This window comes from Monodon monoceros, unplaced genomic scaffold, assembly GCF_005190385.1.
Source record: "Monodon monoceros isolate NGI ecotype Baffin Bay Population unplaced genomic scaffold, NGI_Narwhal_1 Super_Scaffold_15, whole genome shotgun sequence".
Classification (NCBI taxonomy): domain Eukaryota; kingdom Metazoa; phylum Chordata; class Mammalia; order Artiodactyla; family Monodontidae; genus Monodon; species Monodon monoceros.
In genome coordinates this window covers 37,474,493-37,493,400 of record NW_021703771.1, presented here as the reverse complement: position 1 = coordinate 37,493,400, position 18,908 = coordinate 37,474,493, and the positions used below count along the sequence as shown (strand labels likewise).

Here is an 18,908-nt window from a genome sequence, read left to right as displayed (position 1 = left end):
ACTTGTTGACAGGGGCCTTGTACACGACAGCCAGAATAACCTCCAGTTGAGGGGCTTGGTGGTGCTACTTATTTCTAAGGCAGCTGGGCCCAGCAGTGTGAATGCTTCATGTCAGAGCTATGACATGGCCAGTGGTATCTATTCATGGTAAGAAGAAATTTTGACATTGCTCTCTAAAGCGTGTTTTCTTACAGTGGTCAGTAGAAATCACTGTTTAGTTTTTTGTCATTCTCTGATTCAAAGATAGATTAAACTATTTTGTTAAGTTAAAACATGGATTTTTATTATTCTTAACAAATCTAATAGGCTTAGCTGCTTTGTATGTAACTCTGGTAAATTTTGTGTCTAATATTTCTCATTTCTGCCTTGAGCATTTAAACTTTCCTATTGAACACTACTCTCCTGCCCCATCATGGTATCATTGTATTTCTGTAGAGAACTCTATGTCATTTAGTCCAGGATTCATGATTTTTAAACCTACTCAATATGATAACTTAGTTGTGTATATAATAATACAACTACCATTTTAGGAGATGTCTACTTCAGTGCTATATCATTTATTTTATTTTGCTTATTTTTATGGTGAAGAGGTTTTTATTAAAGTGACTGGAATAAGAAACTTTTACATCTCACACATTTAGATTAAAAAATAAATTTATGAGTACATACCAGTCATTTTTGCTGCATATAAAACAAACTTTAAATTTTCAGTTTTGCTTTTTTAAATGACAGCATGTTTTTTAGTAATAATATATCAGATCTTAGCAGTATACTTGACACTGTTAAAAGCCTGTATGGAAGTAATAGTCTGCAAGTGGACGTGGGCACCTGAAATTAAAACCACCCAGAAACACGGGTGACAGGAAAATTTTCCTCACAAAAAGAAGTATTTCTAGAAACTTCGGCTTACGGTTAATATATCTTTTATTTATTTACTTTAAAAACAAATCCACATCTTAGATTTTTTAAAAATTCCTGGTAGTCTTACCCATGAATGTTTTTTTTCTTCTGTAATATTTAAAGATGACTAGCTTGCCTGCTATGAAGTCCAGTGACCTTCATTAACATGCAAGCAAAGATTATCACTGTTGGGGTTACAAATGGCCTCTCCTCTAGCCAGGGTAATTTTGCAGAGCTTTTACCATTGATCCACGTAAGTGTCTTCACTAGAAGAAATATCTTGGGATCATTTTCAGTTCCTGTTCACTCTGAGATAATTTATATTTATTTAGTGCTTTGTAGGTTACCGATCATTTTAATGACAGTTATCCCATTTGATCCTTACAACAATTCCATAGGTAAGAATTGTCGTTATACTTATTTTACTCTTGAGAAAACTGAGTTTCAGAAACCTTGAGATGTTTTTCAAGGTGACATGACTAGCAAATGAGGAAAAGTTCAGGCTCTAACTATAGTTCTCTTTCTTCCAAATCTCATGTTTTGTTGTTTTTTTTTCTTCTTAATTTTATTCGGCTTTTCTAGTCTGATTCAAAAAATGTATTTCACTTGTAGATTAGACTAGCCATTAAATTAGTATACCAAAAAAGGTCTTCCCTTAAGTATGTCTAGGAAAACTTATGAACGGACAGTAACTTGGCAAATCTTCAATGCATCTATCTACATCGTTCCCCAACCTGTTTGAATTGGAGCTCAAAATTTTACCCTGTAAATTTTGTAGAAAAGCTGTTGGCTGAGTTCAGTTGAAATAATTAGAGAAAATACGTAAACATCTACAATGAATACCAATAACCTGTTAGTCCCTGGAAAGGAATTAGACCTCACATCACCTTGTAACCATGTATCTCTGTTTCCTGTTTGGAACTCCATTGATTTTTCAGTCTCCGACTTTAACCGTTTTATTGGTCAGTCATCTGCTCTTTTTTAAAATTTATTTATTTATTCTTGGCTGAGTTGGGTTTTCGTTGCTGTACGTGGGTTTTCTCTAGTTGCAGCGAGCAGGGGGTACTCTTTGTTGCGGTGCGCAGGCTTCTCATTGTGGTGGCTTGTCTTTGTTGTGGAGCACAGGCTCTAGGTGCCCGGGCTTCAGTCGTTGTGGGATGCGGGCTCAGTAGTTGTGGCGCACGGGCTTAGTTGCTCCGCGGCATGTGGGATCTTCCCGGACCAGGGCTCGAACCCATGTTCCCTGCATTGGCAAGTGGATTCTTAACCACTGTACCACCAGGGAAGTCCATGGTCAGTCATCTGCTCTTGCATTTGGGTAGCCATACACGCCTCTAATGAATACCAGCTATGGTTTACTATCACTAATCCTAAACTAACACTTGGAAGTATTTGACACATGATAGGTGTTCAGTAAATATTTATTGCATAAATGAATAGTCCCCATTTTATAGAAAAAGAAACTAATGCTGAGATTAAGACTTGTCTAAAATCCTCTAGGTAGAAAGTGATGGAGTTAGAATTTAAATATAAAGTGTATTTCTTTCTACTATGCAGATGCTGTTATCTTTATTGTATGTACACAGTGCACTGTGTTGTGACCTTGTGTTTCCAATTTCTTATTTAGCCTCTAAGAAATAGCTGCATTGCCTTCTGATCCTTTACAGGAACATAATGCATTTGGTAGATAGTAGTTGTAATATGAGCAATTGTAAAAGAACTCTGCAAAAGAGTAGGTGGTACATTATGAATATAAAATTTTTCCAAATGGCGTAAATGGGTTTCGTACCCAAGTGTATAGAATCCACAGTTACATTTAGGGAATAATCCTGGTTTGTGGTTCCAGGCTGTTTTTCTGTAATCAAACTTTATCTAGTAAGTCATTGCTGATGCTTGGGTGTTCTACACACTGGTTAATGTGAAAATGTAATTTGGCATACTACTACGAGAAACCATTCATTTCTTTCTCTATCCCTGAAGTCATTTGTTTGGCTCCTGCTAGCTTAATTGTTCAAGTGTAACTTTTGCTGGAGGCTTATATCTATAATGCCACAGTGAATTATTTAACATTTGAGGGAAGTACTGATTTGGGAGCTTTTAAATTCACCTCTTAACTACTGGGATTTACATTGTTGGTGTTTTTCCTCATAAACTTGACTTTGATGTCAGTTAATGGAACCTGAGTAAATTACCTAAGGGAACAAAAGTGAGTTAGGTGACCTGTTTTGTTTGGCCTAAGGATATAACTGCTGGATATATTTTGTGGATGTGTCTCGTGAACTTATCACATAATGGCCAAGAGAGGCAGAATTTAGGCTAAAATGTAATAACTGCATTTTGAAAAACAGGTGAGTCACATTTATAAAAATGCACTGTAAACATCTACCATAACCTTTTTCAAACAAGACCATGGACTTTAGGTTTATTCCACCAACCCTGACTTTAAAAATTGGTTACAAAAAAAAAAAAAAAATTGGTTACAAAGGTGATCAGGCAAAAATAAGTATTACTGAATTTGCAAGCATCCCTAGCCACAACTGGGAAAATGTTTATAACTTATTCTTAATGATAGGATGTTTATATTTTGTGTACAAAAGATAGATCATGTAATATATAATACATAGCATAACAAAGTATAGACTTCTGTAGTGTTACATGATTATTACATTTAAAGAAATGCAGGTGAATTTTGTGACTAATGGTTCAGTTTTCTCAGTTGGTTTAGGAAGAACTGACTCAAATATTTCTCATCTAACTAGCAATTATAAACAGGCCACAAATTTTCACTCTACCTTCATTCCCTGAAATTTCCTACCACCTCTTGTTAACTGTATTAGAATCGATTAAAACAAGTTTGCCAAGCACATTTTCTTTTCTTCCTGAGTATTCAGCTAGACTACATTTCCCAGCCTTCCTTTGCAGTTGGCTGGGCCGTAGGAATGAGATCTAGCCAATAAAATAAAAGCATAAATGAAATTTACAATTTCCTGACCATAAAAATCTTACATTTGCAGTATACCTTAAGCAGGTGATTTTGGAAGTGACCAATTCAAGATGAAAGGTACCTGCACCCCTTGGGGGAGAGCCACCTGTCCATCAGGAATATCCATGTTGACTTGATGTGTGAGAGGAAAAATCTATTTGTTCAACCACTTAAACTTTAGGGTTTATCTGTTAATAACAGTGGCACCTTAATTAATATTTTGCTGTTTCTGTCCCAGTGAATTTGGTAATCCTTGATTACTCCCACTCTTTTATCTTCTGTGTCTAATAAACCACCAACTCACAAGTTTCTCCAGGTCTCTTTTTCTTTCAGTTAACTTTCCACTCTCCCGTTACAGGCCTTTGTTACTTCATGTTTATTTATTTATTTTAATTAATTAATTTATTTTATTTTTGGCTGCGTTGGGTCTTCATTGCTGCGCACGGGCTTTCTTTAGTTGCGGCGAGCGGGGGCTACTCTTCGTTGCAGTGTGCAGGCTTCCCATTGCGGTGGCTTCTCCTGTTGTGGAGCACGGGCTCTAGGTGCGCAGGCTTCAGTAGTTGTGGCGCACAGGCTTAGTTGCTCCGCGGCATGTGGGATCTTCCCGGACCAGGGCTCGAACCCATGTCCCCTGCGCTGGCAGGCGGATTCTTAACCACTGCACCACCGGGGAAGCCCTACTTCATGTTTAGATTTTATCAATAGTTGTCTGTTGGGTCTCTGTGTCTCTAGATGTTCCTCCTTCAATTTTTTCCTATTGGGTCTTGTTAAATTGAACACCCTGCTTTGATCACTCATTAAACAAACTCTTATTAAGCAATTACTGTGTGGTGTTCCAGGCACTATGCTTAGTGCAGGAGATACAAGCTGAATACTGTATAGTATTTACCCTCCGTGACCTTATTGGCATCAAGCCAGGGAACATACAAGTTTACAAACAACTGTAATATGATGCTATAGATACTGTAAGTAAAGTATAAACAGAATTCTTTGGAGCAATTAAATATGTTGGGAGAGGAAAGGAGAAAATTTCAGAAAAAGAGACCATTTGAACTTTACAAAATAGGGAATTTATAAGTGGGTTTTGAAGGTAACTAGGAGGTTGTCAGTTGGAGGAAAGCAGGTAGTCAAGGGGTTTGGTAAAAGGTGGTTGCGTTCTAGGCAAAGGAAGTAAGGAACAGACTGACCAAAGACATGTGGTCTGGTACATAGTACATAGCAGGGCCCACAGAGTGCTGACACTGTAGTGGGCACTCAGTACATAATTGTTATATGAATGTATGAATTTACATAATAGAGACCAGGTTCATGTATATAGATGTTATGGATTGAATTGTGTCCCCTCCAAAATTCATATGTTGAAGTCCTAACCCCTCGTTCTCACAATGTGCCCTTATTTGGAGATAGGGTCTTTATTGATATAATCAAGTTAAAATGAGGTTACTAGAATGGACCCTAATTTAGTGTCCTTATTTTTAAAAAGGGGAAATTTGGACACAAACATGCATATACCAGCAGCACACCCTGTGAACATGAAAATGGTTTTTTTTCAAGCCAAGGAGAGGGACCTAGAACAAGTTCTTCACTCATAGTGCTGGCAAACTAATGTATTACAGAATACTGATGAGGAGATGGTGTAGAAAAGAAAGGTTGAAGTTGAATTGTGAAGGGCTGAAGGAATTAGAGCTCTATCCTGGAGAAACAGTGGGGAGCCATCCAAGAGGCAGCAGAATAGACTTGGAATCTGGAAACAGACTATATCACCTATTAGCTGTGCCTCAGATTTCAGCTCTCACATTTCAGAGAATGGTTTTAAGAATTAAATGAGTGAATAGAGTAATGCATAGCATAGTAAGCATTCTCTAAGTGTTTATTCTTATTCATAGCTATTATAAAGGTCTTTAAGCAAAGGAGTCACATTAATATATCTGTGCTATAGAATGTAATTAGTTGAGAAGGTAACCCAGAGAGTTGAGGTCCAAGAGGTAGAGAGAACCAGCCAAGGAGTTATTGAAGCAGTCTAGGTGATGGCTGAGAGGGAAAACAGAGACCTGGAGAGGTTAAGGAGTCTTTACCTAAAACAAGAGGTTAGCAGTTGGCCAAGCCAGACTCAGACATAGACTCATTAGGTCCTTTGATCTCATGCCATTTTCTACCAACATTTCCCAATTTGTGCTTCATTTGGGATGAAGGTTTTACTAGGTTGTCAGTGGGACAAAAGGTCCTGTGGTCAGATAAATTTGGGCATGCCAAAAGATTGCTTCATTTCATAAATCTGAAGAATTGTTAGGTATATGTGGCATGCATCACGAATCTTTAAGAAGAGATATTGTTTCCCAGTTATTTTACTCTAAAACCCTGTAACCCTTTTAATCTTTGCCAATCTGACAGGGGGAAACTATGATTTTTTTTTTTTTTTTGACTGTCAGCATTACATCTTGTAGAATGCTGCAAAACAGTTTGGTAAACGTTATTTTATGTTAGGGTACCTAACTTTGAACCCTAATGGGGACTCTGTGAGGCAGAAATTACAGTCACCAACCAGAAAACTGAGACTCAAAAAGATGAAGTAACTTTCTGAGATCCTACATTAAGTGATCAAGTAGGGGAAGAAGTATATCATGTTGGTTATAAATTGCCTTAGTTTAAATCTATCACTTATTTGCTATGTGACCCCAGACGGGTTAGGTCACCTCTCTGTACCTCATAGGTTTGTTGAGTGGATTAAAGAAGGCAATATGAATAAAACACTTAGAACAGTGCCTTGTGTGTAGACTGTGCTTAACAAGTGTTGTCTATTATTGTTATTCCAGGCTGCTTTATGTCCTTTATCAGATTTCTCACATGCTGCCACCTTCTTCTTGCCCACTGTTCTCTGTCTCAGTTTGCTAGAGATAAATTGTGATAAGTAGAACATGCAAGAATGAAAAAGTATTAAATGAGTCAGGGGTAAAGTGATTGTTATTTTCGCCTTTTAGATGGTCTGTTGGCTTGGGTACATGTGTGTACTGGCGAATTTTACAGCATGCCAAGTCTATGTGTAAAACAAGTACTTTTATCTTACTACTTATTTGGCTTCTGAGTGGCAGGTGAGCTGATGAATAGGAGTAAAATTATGGACTGATCTTTTTCTGTATTTATTTGTAGTGCTGATAAAAGAGGACTCTGTGCTCTATGTGCCATTAAACACAGTTCAGATGATCTGTTTTCTTCATATTAGCCCAGCATTCAGCATGTTCCTAGCACATGGATGACAGTCAATGACCATTTGGTTACAGCTGAATAATAATATCTATTATTATTGTTGTTATTATTATTTAATCTTGAAGCAAGGAAGACCTTTCTAAAATGTTTCAACACTCTGGACCTGTAAACAAAAAGATTAACACATTTGACTTCATTAAAAAAGAATTCTTCAAAGGAAAAAAATTCCCATAAAGTCCAAAGATAAGTGCCAAAATTATAAAAATATTTGCAGCATACATGACAAGGGGCCGAGTTTTAATTAAAAAAATCAGTTGGAGATCTTATGAATCAGAAAGAAAATAGTACAACACAGACATGGACAAAAGACATGAACAGGCTGTTCAGTAAAGAAAACTCATAGATGGTTAGTAAACAAAAGGGGGAAAAGGCTGGACCTCATCATACAGGGCAAATTAAAAAAAAATCAGGGCCTCCCTGGTGGCGCAGTGGTTGAGAGTCCGCCTGCCGATGCAGGGAACACGAGTTCATGCCCCGGTCCGGGAAGATCCCACATGCCGCGGAGCGGCTAGGCCCGTGAGCCGTGGTCGCTGAGCCTGCGTGTCCAGAGCCTGTGCTCCGCAACGGGAGAGGCCACAACAGTGAGAGGCCCGCGTACCGCAAAAAAAAAAAAAAAAAAAAAATCATAGTTTCCCCCTGTCAGATTGGCAAAGATTAAAAAGTTTGATACTCAGCATTTCTCAGTGAGGAAGAGGCACTTGAATGTTTTGTTAGTGGGGATATTAATAGGTATAGTTGCTTAGAGAACAATTTGGTAATAGCAGTAAATTTTATTTTAATCCAGCTACCCTTTGATTTAGCAAAATTGTGTACTGATGTATTAGCATAAGTGCTCAAAGATGTATTTATAAGAATGCTCTTTGCAGTATACTTTGCAAGAACAACAGCAACAAAGGAAACAACCAAAGTGTCCACCAAGAGGGCACACGTTATGTTATTGATGCAGGGGAGTATCAATGGATCGTTTAAAAGAATTAAGGAGATCGGTATGTGCTGATCTGGAAAGGGCTCAAGGAACATGTAAGAAAAGCAAGACTGAAAAACGTATTATAGTTTGATCCTCTTGGGGCTTGACTGGGTGGGCAGTGGATTTTTATTTGCATGAAAAATATCTCAAAGGAGACACAAAGAGCTGTTAACAGTGGTCACCTCTGGGGAGCGGCAGCTGTGGAGGGAAACGGGATGAAAGACTTTGTTCATTCTTTGTCCTCTTCAGAGGGCTGAATTATTCTTAATTTATACGTGTTTATTTATGTACTTCTTAAAAATTAGTAAAAATTTTTGTTGAGTATTGGTAGTTAGCTTAGAAATTCTATCCTACTATTAAAATGAGGGCCTTAGAGGCCCTGAGCTGACTTAAACTTTTATCTTTTGCCCTCTTTGATAGGGTCAGATATCCTATGAAAATGCATAAACTTTAGATGTTTTTTAAATAAAGAAAGCAGGAGTGAAGCAAAATGCTATCTTTTGATTAACTTTCTTAGGTTTACCATCCATGTTAAAATGGACACTATCAATTTCTTGGTAACTGTGCTAATTCTAGCTCAGTGTATCATTCAATTGATTAAGATTAAATTAATGACTAAGGTTAAACATGCTAAGGTGATTGTTGGGCTTAAAGGACTAATCAGAAAAAAGGCATTATAAACATAACTAAGTTAATGTAGAAAACATCTTATAATCAAATTACTGACCTTAACATTACTTTCTCCTCTAAGTGAAAATTGGTCATGCTTGGTGTGCTGTTAGAGGAAGTGGTCGTGGAATACTCAGAGACCTATATAATTTACAAAGACAAGTGGAGAATATAAAAGCTGTGAAAGAGGCAAGTCTTTTTTTTTTTTAAAAAATAAATCTTTAAATTTAGGGAATTGGACTAGGTCTTAGCTGCAAATTTATGGTTCATAATTTATCACTTTTAATGTGGTACTAATTAGCTTCTGATGACTTCTAATTATAGTAACAATAGGCTGTGACTATCAATCCTCACCTTCACACTGCATATTAGAATTTGTCTGGCACTTAAAAATGCCAAACAGAATTAACAAACCATATTTCCCTTGGTGATTGATCAAATCAGAAAGCACCATAAGAAATGACACTTAAGTAGGAACATGTTGATTATATTATTGATTTAGGGCTCAGTTTTATTAATGTGAAATAATTAATATTGAAATAGATAGCATTTTAAAAGTTACGGTTATTATTTTATTTTAAGATGGCATGTGTAGGGGACTTCCCCAGTGGTCCAGTGGTAAAGAATCCGCCTTCCAATGCAGGGGACGCGGGTTCGATCCCTGGTCCCACATGCCGCGGAGCAACTAAGCCTGCGCACCACAACTACTGAGCTCGCGCACCTCATTGAGAGAGCCCGCGTGCTGCAAACTACAGAGCCCACACTCTCTGGAGCCCACACACCACAACTAGAGAGAGAAAACCCACACGCCACAACTAAAGAGAAGCCCAAGAGCTGCAATGAAGAGCCCATGCACTACAGTGAAAGAAAAGATCCCGCATGCTGCAACTAAGACCCAATGCAGCCAAAAAAAACCCAAACAAATAAAATAAACAAATGGCATGTGTAAATGCATAGCAAAAAGTCTGGAAGAAACTTCACCCACCTGATGATACCTATGGTTGGAAGAAGTGGGGAGGGGGAATGGTTTGGAAACAGGTATAGGGGATAGTCAAGGGGAACTTTATTTGTAATATTTCTTTTTTTAAATAAAGAAAATCCAATTAAAATAAACTTGAAAATTAAAAGAAAGTTATATTTCATACTTACAAAGCAGTAACAACCTATTTAAGAAATGTATCTTTTTGTACTACAAGAACCTCGAAAAGGAGGAATTGACAGTGATTTTAAATGATTATGCTGGGTTTCCCTGGTGGCACAGTGGTTAAGAATCTGCCTGCCAATGCAGGGGACACGGGTTCAAGCCCTGGTCTGGGAAGATCCCACATGACACAGAGCAACTAAGCCTGTGAGCCACAACTACTGAACCTGCATTCTAGAGCCCATGAGCCACAACTGCTGAAGCCCACATACCTAGAGCCCATGCTCTGCGACAAGAGAAGCCACTGCAATGAGAAGCCTGCGCACCGTGACGAAGAGTCGCCCCCACTCATTGCAACTAGAGAAAGCCTGCGCGCAGCAGCGAAGACCCAACGCAGCCAAAAATAAATAAATATTTTTAAAAAGCAACATGAAGACTTTAAAAAATAAAATAAAATGATTATGCTGAATAATTGAATTCAGAGTAGGCTATTGAAGATAATTTCCTAAAGATATCTCAGCTCCTTTTCGGAGAGATCCCAAGAGATGAAAGCATGTGCAGTTTGATTACATATTCCTATTGATTGTGTTCCATTTACAACAAAAAAAATAAACTCCAGGTACAAATCTAGCAATATTACTAATTCATTACAACCAGCACTTATTTTCTTCATTAACTTTTTATTGTTGTTTTTCAACCTACACAGCATGCACAAATGCAGCAATTATATGTTGAGTAAGAAAGGGGAAGACTCTTTGTTCCATGTACTGTACATCAGAAGTCTTTACTTCACCATAGCTGTTGGAAAAACACAAAATAGGAGCAGCCTCTTACAAAACAAGTATAATTCACCACAAAAAGTAGGTGGGCTCAGTTACTAATCTACTCAGCTGAGAGTTAATCATATATAAATATCCTGGTACAGATTAGCCTGCCTGACTATATCACAACAAAAAACAAGCTGCATAAATTGTTTTGTCAATAGTGAAAAAGTTTAAGTCTTTTCCTTAAAGAAGGGCTATACGTTGACTAGTAAGAAGCCACAGTCAAAGGCATTGTCCAGTGTCTAATTCTAAATTTTAAACTGTGCTTAATTCTTGACATTTACTGTAGTAAAATGTTAGTTCTATTAGAAGAATTGCAGTCATTTAAAATGTTTAATGACAGAGTTTGCTTAATAACTTCATGACATAGTGTTATATCCTTTGAACCCAAACTCAAGGCACCCCCAATGGTAAACAGTGTGATATAAAAGAGACTTGGGTAAAGGGCCAGAGATCTGGGTTCTTGTCTCAAATCTGTAACTGATTAGTTATTTGATCTTAAGCAAGTCACTAATCATGCTGTGTGATTACTCATCTATAGGGCAGATAGAGATAAAATGGACTTTAAGTCACAGAGCTTAATGGGCATATATCCAGCTAGATTCAAGTAGCCTGTGGTCCAATATAGCACATCCTGACCACCTCCTCTCTGCAAGGCACAGGGCTAAGCGTTGAAGGAAATGCAAATATTAATAAGAAATAGTCTTTGACCTCCAGTGACAGTAGTCTTTGACCTCCAATTTATGACACTATTGATGCAATTTCATTTCTAGAACTCTGTTTTTGGAGCTTAATTTCTAGAGCTGTAACCATATTCACTCTTGGGTCCACAATCCACCCATGTCTACTCACAGCCATTTGTTTGATTAAAGACAGTCCTTAATACCCTTCACCTAAGATGCTAGGAGAAACTGGCATCTACAGGTGGCTTAGTGCCCAAGGAGCTCCTTCTTCGCTATCCTCTTCTTCTTGCTCTTGGACTGGGTAGCTGGGTGGTAATGGTAATAGAGGCAAAGAGAGAAGATTCTCAGGTTGGTTATCTCTAACCCTGTAATCCTTCTTCTCTATAGTCAGTGGCATATTGAGTGTCCATTTTCTATTATTAAGATTGCCCTATTCCCTTCTATTCTGCTCAACTTTTTAAGTGGAATAAAATATCCTTAATTTTTCAATAGTATCCCATTCCCTACAGGATTAAATCCGAATTCCTTAACAGCAGCAGTTACTTCCTAGCAGCCCTAGAGTAGAAGTGATGGAGGTAAAAATAAAAGCATGATTGTGATTTTTCTTTGCCCACCAAGAAAAAGGTATGTGCAAAAGAATGGTTGTTGACCTAATAGAACTGTGTAGGCTCAATCAGGAAGGAAGGCTGAGGGAGTCCAAAATTAGGTAAAAAATAGTGATCAAGGATTGGAGGTCATGAAGATTCATATTTTAGGGGGAAAAGTAATAATTCAGTGAGAGAACTGAGAGGTTAGGAGGTCATAGATACAAAGTAGAATATGTGAATTGAAGATTTCAGAAGTAGAACAGCTCTAAACGATAAGTTCCAGTTGTTCCTGAGAGTGGGGTTGACAGCATTTGAATTGAGTAGATTGAGAAACTACAGGTGGGCAGTTCACGTGATTGAAGTCAACCAGGAGAACTGAACTAAGCGAAGTGCTGAGGACTCCAGTGAATGCAGGGTGACAGAGAAGAGAGTGGTGGAAAGTAGAGCTGCTGCAAAGGAGCAGTGGTCTCTCAAGACAGTGCAGAAACCAAGCACCAGTCCCACCTCCCAACTCTTCAGTTTGTGGCTTGTAGAAAGTTAAGTATATCCACTCACAAAGATACAGGGATATTGGTACCCCAGGAAAAGCTCTGGCTCAATTAGAGCCAGAACCTAGAGGGACCTTTCTGTGAATTTTTAGAACACTTAACACATTGTTTTGTAATGACTGATTTATGTATACGTTTCCCCACTAGATAGTACCTTCTAGAGGTCAGGGCCTATGTTTTAGCCATCTTCCAACTCAACACCTCTCCAACCACTGAGCCTTTTATTACATTTTGTACCTTTGAGGCACTTTTTATCTATTTTTTAGTAATTTGTATACCTATCTTATCACTCATTGACTCATTCATTCATTCATTCAACAAACATTTGTTGAGCACCTGCTTTGTGCAAAGCTATGATAAATATAGAAAAATAATCACTATAGCTAACACATATCGAATTTTCTATATGTCTGGTACTGTTCCCTGTGCTTTATAAATGTTAACTCATTTAATCCTTATAATATTGGTTAACAAAAAAACCACTTTTCTTGGGAAACAGGCTTAGAGAAATTTAATAACCTGACAAAGTTGGTAGTGTAAATAAATGGAAGAGTTGGAATTCAGACCCCATTTGACCATGGAATTCGTGCTCTTTCCATTACTGTAGACGCCTCTGAATTAGAGTGCCCTAAATATACAGTTGCTCCTCAGTATCCCCGTGGGGTTGGTTCCAGGAGCCCCCGTGGATACCAAAATCCACTTTGATGCTCAAGTCCCTTATATACAATGGTATAGTACAATGAATACAGTCGGCTCTCTGCATCCACAGGTTTTCCATTTGCAGATTTAGCCAGCTCCACGGTTGGTTGAATCCATGGATGTGAAACCCAAGGATATGGGGGCCAACTGTACTTTCTTTTTCATCTTGACATCCTCAAGACTGAGCGCAGATCTTTATGTTTGGTGGTATTGAATTTCATAGTGCTTAGAAATCAGGTTATAGACTTTTTTCTTTGGCCTCTAAAGCCCAAGCACTGTGGTGGGCACTCAGGTGCTCCATGAATTATTGTTGATTTATTCAGACAAAATTTGCTTTTGTTTAGACGTTGAATGTGGATCATGGTGTTCTATACAGTTTAAAAATAAAAACATTTAGGTTTGTAGGCTATACCTCTTTTATTGCACATTTCCTTTACTCTTTTATCTATTGGGAATACAGATATCTGTATGTTTTCTTTGATACAGAAACCATGTTTTTAAATAGACCTGCCCCACATAGATGTTCTGTCTAATGGGCTTCCCCTATAGACAAAAAACAAAGTGTACTTCATTTGTCATTAGTCCTGAAATGCTCAGTGCTATAAACTTTGGTATTAAAAACCATTACATTCATACTCATTGGAGACACGGTTTCAAGGAAATACTTGGATAATTATGCACCTACAAGATTTGCTGCCGTCCATGGGTAATTTACATTCTGCAGTAATATGGAGCTTCTATTACCCTACTATAATTACAATGAATAACTTACATATTCATTGCAAATAATGATGTAACGGATTTTTAGAGTCTATGCATAAGAGAACCAACAAACTGAGACGCAAAACAAGTTTCCACCCCTTCTTTCCAAAGCTGTAGTTAATCACTTGAACCCTATCCAATATAGTAGAAAGCTGGCAGACTTCTCTTTGCAGCAGGCTATGTAATGTAAAAATGTTTATAATTTACAGCTTATTATGCCATGCAAACGACTCACTTCTCACTCAGTGAAGGAGAGTGAGAAAATAGGGCTGCGAAATTACTTACCTCCCCTTTGTTAGTTGTTTTCTGGCAACAGCAGAAGGATACTTAGCACTTAAAATGCATCTCTGTATTTAATTTTATATCATTCACTTCAGAACTTTAGAAATAGGAATTTACTTTTTATCTCTTTTTGTAGAGGCCAGAGCAATTTTAATTTAACAAAAACAATAAGCTGAAAAATCAGTTGTCAGAGAATTTAAATGGAATAGTACTAAATTAATAGGGTTTAAGTCAATTTATGGCTTCAGTTTTGCAAAAGCTGTTTTTTTTTTGGACACACCTACAGTGTTTAATAGGCAACTTGTTATTTTTCAAAGGTACCTTATGCAAATTTTGTTTTATCTATACTGCTTTGGCTGGAAGTTAATCTTCCTCAGGTATACTTAGAAGGGTAGGCAAGGTAACATGGACCTCTCTGTAATCCACCCATTTTAGGTCCTTCCTTAGCATTTTCTAATTTTATTGGTTCCACTCTTAGATTCATAAAGCCCCTAAAGTCAGGTACTACATAGTCTTTTGTGGTTGCCATTCTCTCTGTGCCTAGCACACTACTGCAAGTTTATACTCGATAAATATGCCGCAGACCATGACCTCCATTTTGATGGGAAAGTAGCCCCTCTGTGAAGGACTAGGGCTCACTTTTAGGTTCTTTACCTTATAGATGAGCCTTCAGTGAGGGAACTTCCTTAGAGAGAAGTAAAAACACAAGAACTGGTAACTAAAAGCCTTTTTCCTTCTAATTCTTCGGCTCTTGATGGAGGAAGAGCTTTCTGTTTCGTTTACACTTCCCTGGAGTTAGAGGAAAAATTTATATTTAAATATTTAAAACATTTAAAGCAACATATTTAATTGTTCCACTCTCCTATTTGTTTTAGAATTAATGTAGAAGCTGGGACGTTGTCACAGGAGAATTTCTTTGTTTTCTAATTCAAACCTTTTTTTCTTTTTTAAGTTAAACATTACAACAGCCTTAAAGTCATCTCTGATCGTGACAAAGCGAAAAATTGAGTGTAAGGATTTATTCTGTCTTTTTGGCTTCTTCCTCTTGAGTAAACAGAGACCTGAGATGTGCCAGAGCCCAGCTGTCTGGGTGCGAGGATGGGGTGCCCAGCACTGCTCTCCACTGACCTCTTCTGGCCTCCTGTTAGATGTGTTATTGAAGTGGACAGCCGCTGTCTTTTAGAATACCTTGGTGATAGGGGGTGGCCAAGGAAAAGCAGAGGGAAGTTAGCCAGCATAGCCTTCGTGATGATAACCTCTCAGCCTTTTCACCACTCAGGACTCCTTTTGCTGTTCTCCTGCCCTTCTGTAAAGGAGTTTGTTTACCAAACACACTTTATATGTAAAATAATGATTACTTGATTTTCCATTTTATCAGATACACTTGTAACTGGGTGCCTCATGACCAAGATGTAACCACTACTATCACATCTTATTAATGAGTACAGAACTAAAGGAAATTGATGTTTTTTATTAATAGATGTTCCTTTATCCAGGGGTGAATGAATGGCTTTCCTTAGACATTTTGGAAAGGGGAAAATAACTCACTTCTCTGAAGAATTCTTTCTGTGAAGAATCCTTAAAGATCTAGGAAATCCAGACAGGGAACCACTGACTTAGAGTGTATTATCAAGCAATAAGTGCTCAAACATTTTTGCTATACAAATGGTGATCATTACTAATTTAGTGCCATTTTCAAATAGTAAAACATGAGCCCCTCTGTTACTGTTATAAATGGTGAATCAGAAGCTTTTATTTGCACCCGTAGAATAGGAGTTAGAGATGTAACCCAAAGCCCTGATGGTTTCCAAAACAGAATTCCTTTCTTTCCTAAAACTGGGAGGTCAGGAAAGGTTTTAATCTATGTACTGTGTTTGGTTTGGTGATGCATAGTCATCACACCTAAAACTCAAACATCTTAACATTTTGAGATAAAATAGCAGGTTTGCTACACACAGAAAAAGGCTCTGTTTCTGAGTGCTTCATTAAAGTCTGTAATTCAGACTGTTATTGCTCTGCGTTCCCCCCTCCCTTGTATTTTGTGCCTTTCTTTCTCAATTTATCATACTTCATCTCTTGTTACACTCTTGTCTCATGTTTTCCCCACATCTACTGGTTGTGCTTTTTATCTGTTATTGAACATCATCTAGTAATACCTAAACCATTTTAAACTCTAGAATAAGGCAGAGGTGAGAGCAGATGAATAAATTACAGTCCTTAGAATGGTGGGAAGAAAGGACATTGACAAAACAGCCGCTCCAGCAGGACCCCTGGATGCCCTCGTGAAGTGGGCCACCCATGCTCTTCTCTCTATGCACCTTCAGCAGTCTCATTTTTGTTTTGTTCCTTGCAGCTCATAATTCCACATAGTAATGATGTGAACTTAGAGCAATAAATAATCAGTTTGGGGCCCCATTGCTTTTTCCTTTTCTATAGTTTAACAATAATGACTTCTTATTGTTGTATTACAATTACCATCTCATGATGCTCTATACCTCTTGTGACTTCTGATGTTCTTCAGCTGGGGCTTTTCCTGACAGAAGAAAATTGAGCCAAGCAAAATTCAAAGTCAGGAATGATGCTGCTGCAACCATTTACACAAAACTGTATGTACATAATATGTACACAGTTATAGATATCATCTTACGTATAGTTTTTAAAAAATCTTTGGAATCTTTACTTATGTTTGTTCAATAGATGAATATCTTGGAAGGTCAAATACTACTGACTTGAAACACTATTTAGAAAGGGGGAATCACTGTTACATAAGAATCTAAATCAGCATAGATTTATAGGACCTAGTTTAGAAATATCACGATACTCAAAAAAGAGGATATCTGTTATACTCTGGAAGAAATGAATTATTACTATCATGATGCCACAGTCCATTCAGGAATTCATTATATACTAGACCATAGTTATGTATAGAGGCTGTATTAGGACATAATGGCATTTCTGTTAAAAAAACAACAACAACAAATTTTTGTGGGTGTCTGATTATACCTGAACTGTAGTGGGTACCATACCAAAAGAATTAAATAATTCTGTTCTCTTCCCTCTAAAAGTTTGCTATGTTTTACACATATTTCGAGAGTAGACACACATATATTAGACTATATTATATTATAGCTCATACTTTTATCAGTTTAAGAGGAAAGACACAAGGATACTTCTCTCATTTGAGGGGGTAAAGGACAATTAGAACAGCCAGTGAAATTCAAAATTTGGTCATGGCAAGTTATTCAGTTGGACTTAGAGTTAACACTAAATGGATGATACCTTTATTCACTCTGAAATTTGATTAATCATACATGGACCTAACCAGGGAATGTTTTCCTTAAGATATCTTTTTTTTTTTTTTTTAACATGATCATTTGAACTTCTTGGACCTTCCTTGCTGACTTTATTTCATAAAGTCCATCATTCCAGTGTTGGGATATTTTCCTCTAATTTGGATCGGGTTTTAAAAGAGAATCCTTAAAACTATTTTCTGATTCTCTGAGGTAAATGATCCCACTTCAGCACCCTCACTCCCCACTTCTCCACATTCTCAGTGTATTTCTCCCCCTCGTTCTCTACTAGGTAGAATTATCCTTTTGGTCCCACTTTAGGTGTTACTTTCTTTGGGAACACTTCCCTTACTCCAGCAAGATTTGGGCTCCCCTGGCCCCCTGCATGTGTTTGCTTCTTTGATAGTAGTTGTTGCCTAGGATTGAAATCATTTCACTTCCTGTCTGAATCCTTCACTGATCTGTCCATGAGCTTCTTAAGGACACAGCTGTAGTTTTCTGCCCCCATCTCCCCATTTTGGGACGAATTCTCAGAACCTGTCACACAGTTTGACATGTGGCAGGCACTAAATAAATGTTCATTAAATGAAAGCAAGATATCTTTGAATATCCACTACAATTACAGTCTGTTAATAATAAAATATGGGGAAAGTATATTTGAAATATTATCCTTCTAACTATAATTAACTGTAATATTTTATTAACAACCAAGCAGGACTTTAGAAATCTCTTCAAAAGATCTCTTTGCTACAACTGTTTACTCTGTTAGTAATTCAGATGCTACTAATCAGTTATCTGATGATTTAACAAAATCCATTAAGTAGCTATTTTTTAGTAGTATCCATTTTAGTTTTTGTTACCTGCTCCAATATTTGCTTTTTTGACCAGATCTTTCCAGCTATAATAGTTTTATCCAAATTTCCAATTTATTAAATATTAATAAATGTGGGTTTGCCACAAAGATGAGAACCTAGGTTATCTTTTTAAGAAAATAAATACTTTATAGCAATAAGTGAATTTATTACCAAATTGTGCACAAAGGCAGTGTAAAAAAATGTTTAAAATAAGTTGATAGGTGAACAAAGCATTTCAAAGTATAGGTTGGTGCTTCTTCATTAACTTTAGTTTTGTGACTTTTGTCAGTTGATGTCACAACCTTAGTATTATTTTTTAAATAGTTTTTTTTTTTTTAAGGGATACTTAATTAAGTAATGTGGTGTTTGCTTATTTCAGTCTGTCTTTGTTCCTGTCAAAGCTGTGCTGCCAGGGCATTGCTTTTCTTTTCCCTTTTGTTAATATTCTGTGTTAG

The 18,908-nt window shown here is 37.2% G+C and overlaps 1 protein-coding gene across 3 annotated transcripts in view; it reads left to right on the top strand.

Moving 5' to 3' along the window:
• PDSS2 (decaprenyl diphosphate synthase subunit 2) overlaps window positions 1-18,908 on the top strand; it is a 261,592-nt gene that overhangs the window by 99,274 nt on the left and 143,410 nt on the right. For 2 of the 3 annotated variants that reach the window (XM_029223452.1, XM_029223451.1), the window contains exon 2: window positions 13-147. The exons of the other annotated variant lie outside the window; for it this stretch is intronic. In XM_029223452.1, the coding sequence (XP_029079285.1) occupies window positions 13-147 (135 nt within the window). The remainder of the gene's footprint in view (window positions 1-12; window positions 148-18,908) is intronic. 3 annotated transcript variants of the gene reach the window in all.